General features: G+C 38.5%; 1 protein-coding gene across 1 annotated transcript; it reads right to left on the bottom strand.

Annotated features, from left to right (window-relative positions):
- Window positions 1-1,219: 1,219 nt before the first annotated feature.
- Window positions 1,220-3,430, bottom strand: LOC115681117 (uncharacterized). Its single transcript, XM_030604960.2, has 7 exons — window positions 3,270-3,430; window positions 3,086-3,175; window positions 2,611-2,823; window positions 2,336-2,494; window positions 2,184-2,237; window positions 1,947-2,093; window positions 1,220-1,665 (listed from the first exon to the last, which is right to left on the bottom strand). Exons 1-7 carry the CDS (start codon window positions 3,420-3,422, stop codon window positions 1,294-1,296), a joined length of 1,188 nt encoding a protein of 395 aa, XP_030460820.2. The 5' UTR covers window positions 3,423-3,430; the 3' UTR covers window positions 1,220-1,293.
- Between the last annotated feature and the right edge of the window lie 202 nt (window positions 3,431-3,632).

Here is a 3,632-nt window from a genome sequence, read left to right as displayed (position 1 = left end):
AAAAAAAATAAATGCATGACAACTTAGATAACAACGCTGTTAAGTTTAGTGTTACCAAAAGGCGTTAGTGGAAACATTAACGTAAGCTAGTCTCCAAATCCATGATCTCTGATTTTCATAGAAATCGAAACGAAAATCCTGCGTTTCAGTTGGGTATTCTAGCTAACCCCCGACCTAGGTTAGTGGTGACTCCTATTTGCTAAAAAGATAAAATCAATTCACTGTCAAGCAAGGTATAAATTTAGGGACAATCCACGTTCATGATCAATGGATTTTATGGATGACTAAAAGATTAATGCTTCGGTAAGCCATCTTTTATGATGTGTCATTTGGACCGTTTCATGAACCCTTACCTCTAAACCCGCTTCATCGAGTTCGGCCCTCAAGAGGTAGGTAGCGATAAAGTTTTGGTCTAGAATCTTGCAAGTTATAAGTTTTGAAATTATTAAAGAACTCACACTCCAATATATGAAAGCCCTTGTCCATGTGTCGAAACTGGAACATTTATTTACCTGAAATAAAGAAGAGGTTAAAGAGCTTTGTCGAACTAGGATACATGGTCAATTTCAGTTGTATTATTGTTTGAAATTATGATGCAATGCGAGTGCTTAAATCATTGATATAAGAAGGGGTAATTGATGAGCCTTTATGTTTGAGAATTGGAGATTCATTGAATTTAATGGAAAATAGATAAGTTCTTATCTCGGTTATCTAGGAAGTTATAGGCATTCAATATTAAGTGATGATCTTTTAAATGATAAATTCTTTAGTAAGATTTTTGGTTTAAAGATAAGGTCTAGTTTTGAAACCCCTGATGCTAGAGGCAACAATGGGAAATTGCCTTGGGAGACAATGAGATTGGAATTTAAAGAAGTGGATCATTATCTTAGTGCTACGATTGTATGTACACAATAATCTTTTTAATATGATGTTGTTATGAATCATGTCTTGGGTGTATAACGAGTTAAGTGTCCCATGATGCTAGACGAACAAATTTGAAATAATGTGATTAACAATCTCACTCGACGTGTTAGTAAAAATATGAGAAGTATTTAATGGTTTTATACAACAAATAAGGGTTGATTTGCACAAATCTTCAAGTGGATTATGCGATATTCTTGAGGATAAGTTGATCAATGGAATAGACAATTGATGTGTGATATGAGATTGATCAACGTAATAGATCATTGATATTAGGGTACGAAAAAACGCACCGATGTACTCACTGCAAAACACTTGACAGAGCCATTTTTATTAGGGTACGTAAAAAAAGGAAAGCATGTTATCATATGTTCAAAAATTTGTACACTGCGGTGAAAATCCGGGGCCCCCATAATAGAAATCGACTCCAAATTTGTTTAACATTAAGTCATAGCATTCAGATCTGTGCACAATCTTCAGGAGATTCTCCGGGTCTCTCTCAATTAATCCTTCGTCGATGAATTTTAGATTGCTGAAATAGGACGCATGTCCAAGGCCTTCATAAGGGAAATGGCCACTCCCCATTTGCGTTGACGTATGACTACCACGCTGTTGCATGTCGACTATCTCTCCGCCCCAATCGATTCGAGTAGCAGGGCCTTTTAGATAACTGAAGAGTTCCGGAGGCCAGTAGGCTACAGCTATGTTCGCAACGTGCAGCCACCACGATCCAGTATCAAGCACCTGAAATACTTTTGTTAAAAGATAGAAGACTAAACAATATCCATCGTAACCACCCGTCTGGGTGGCGCTGCTGGAAAGGGCACTCTTCCTCTCGCAAAAGGTTGAGTGTTCGAATCCCGGGCGCCGCAGGGTGACTTAACCAGTGCATGTGTGTGGTGGCTAGCACGTGTCGCCCCCAGGGTTTACCTCCCAGCTGTCGGCCGTGCGGGGGTTCCCTGGGTTACCAAAAAAAAAAAAAAACAATATCCATCGTAAAATTAGATAAAATGTTGCTCCATTACCCTCGTAATTCTTATAGGTACATCATATTGGTCTCCACCATAGACAGAGACTGGTCGAATCACAGCACCTAAGGCAAACTGGCGATTTATATGTACAAATCCCTCGCAATCAACATCGTAGCAACCACTACCGCGATAGCCATTACCCTAAACTCCAGCCAAGAAAAGCATGTCAACGTTTGATATGGTTGTGAAAATTTAATGAATTGTAAGCACTCAAAAGTGTTAAGAACTTACTGTCCAGAATGTGAAAATCTGTGCCTCATTGGTATTGCTCCGTTCTCTATTAATCTATAATAAAAACACAAACCACTTATCTTCCAAATTTACATACAATTAGAATGTCAATCATGCTAAAATCTTCAGATATGATCATTCTAAGTTCTTACCATCCATCCGGCCTCCACAGTGTTCACATCCCAATCGGGGCCTGCTGCGACCCAAATTTGAGAGAAAGTGCCTTCATTCTCCATTACTGTGGGGTTCCACACATTAATTTTTGCATAAGCTCCATTGTAGTTGCCACCTCTCATAGATACTGCAGCATACTAACCAATATACAACAAACTCATAAGGAAGTGAAACTTAAGGATCAACGCATAAACAAAAATGCAACTCAAAAGCAATGCCACAGTAAGTCATATCGTGATGTATTTGCACATACTTCATGTTTACCCACTCCATTGATGTCATTCCTGCTCAAATTGAGTTGATGCAGGCGTGGAGTCAACGGTCTAACATGATGATTGGTAAGATTTTGTCGTCTTTTGATGGGGACCGTTCCTTCAGGGCATTCACCATATTTCCACCAAACTTGACGGAACGCACCTTCCACATATTTCTCTCCATTTGCTTTCTGATTTGAGTTTGGTTTCATCTATTCATAAACATGCAAGCTTTAGTGATTGTTAAATAAGGTGGACGAACATATCTAAGTTCGCATAACAATACTCTGGACATAGAATAGCCCTCATTTCTTAGACTCTCCTACAACTGCTCTATGATGGCCCTCATGATTAAGGTACCTATACCCTCATCATTGCACTTATTCATTTCTACTGTTAATTGCAAATTTTGTATGGGAGGCATAAGACAGAATACTGGTATTATGTTATAGGTCAAGAATGAGGGACAAAAACCTGTATGGTATGATTCTTGAGAAGTGGATGATCAAAAGCAGGTTGCTTGAAGATGTCAACACAATCGATCACTTCACCAGTTTCATGACTCTGCAGTAGGTTCTCATGCATCATCTTAACAAAAAGAACATATTTAAAAGAGAAAAAAAGGTTGAAATAGCAATAGGCAGAGTTTAGGAATGACCTCAATGGTTTTCACCGTTCCTTTAGGCTTGTTGAAACCTGTAACTTGGTTTGATATAAGGATTCTCGCTCGAGCATGCCCATCGCTTGTCATACCGATAATACTTATAATCAAAACCAACCATTTGGAAAGATGTATTTGTGGACTTACCATAGCCTTTATAAAATAGACCAGCTTATTTTTGAAAATGAGACAAGACATGTTCTTCCTTATATACACAAAAATCATATCCCCTTGGTAGACCTCAAACTTGAATCATGACAATCATCATTAACAGCCTGCCTTGGATCACCATTTCCACAAGGAAGAAAATGATTCTTCTTTTCATTAACAGCCTGCCTTGGATCACCATTTCCATAAGGA

Source organism: Syzygium oleosum, unplaced genomic scaffold, assembly GCF_021117445.2.
Source record: "Syzygium oleosum isolate NSW1041296 unplaced genomic scaffold, Sole_v2.1 Sole_v2.01, whole genome shotgun sequence".
Classification (NCBI taxonomy): domain Eukaryota; kingdom Viridiplantae; phylum Streptophyta; class Magnoliopsida; order Myrtales; family Myrtaceae; genus Syzygium; species Syzygium oleosum.
The sequence above is the reverse complement of the archived record's forward strand: the minus strand, read 5'-3'. Positions and strand labels throughout refer to the sequence as shown.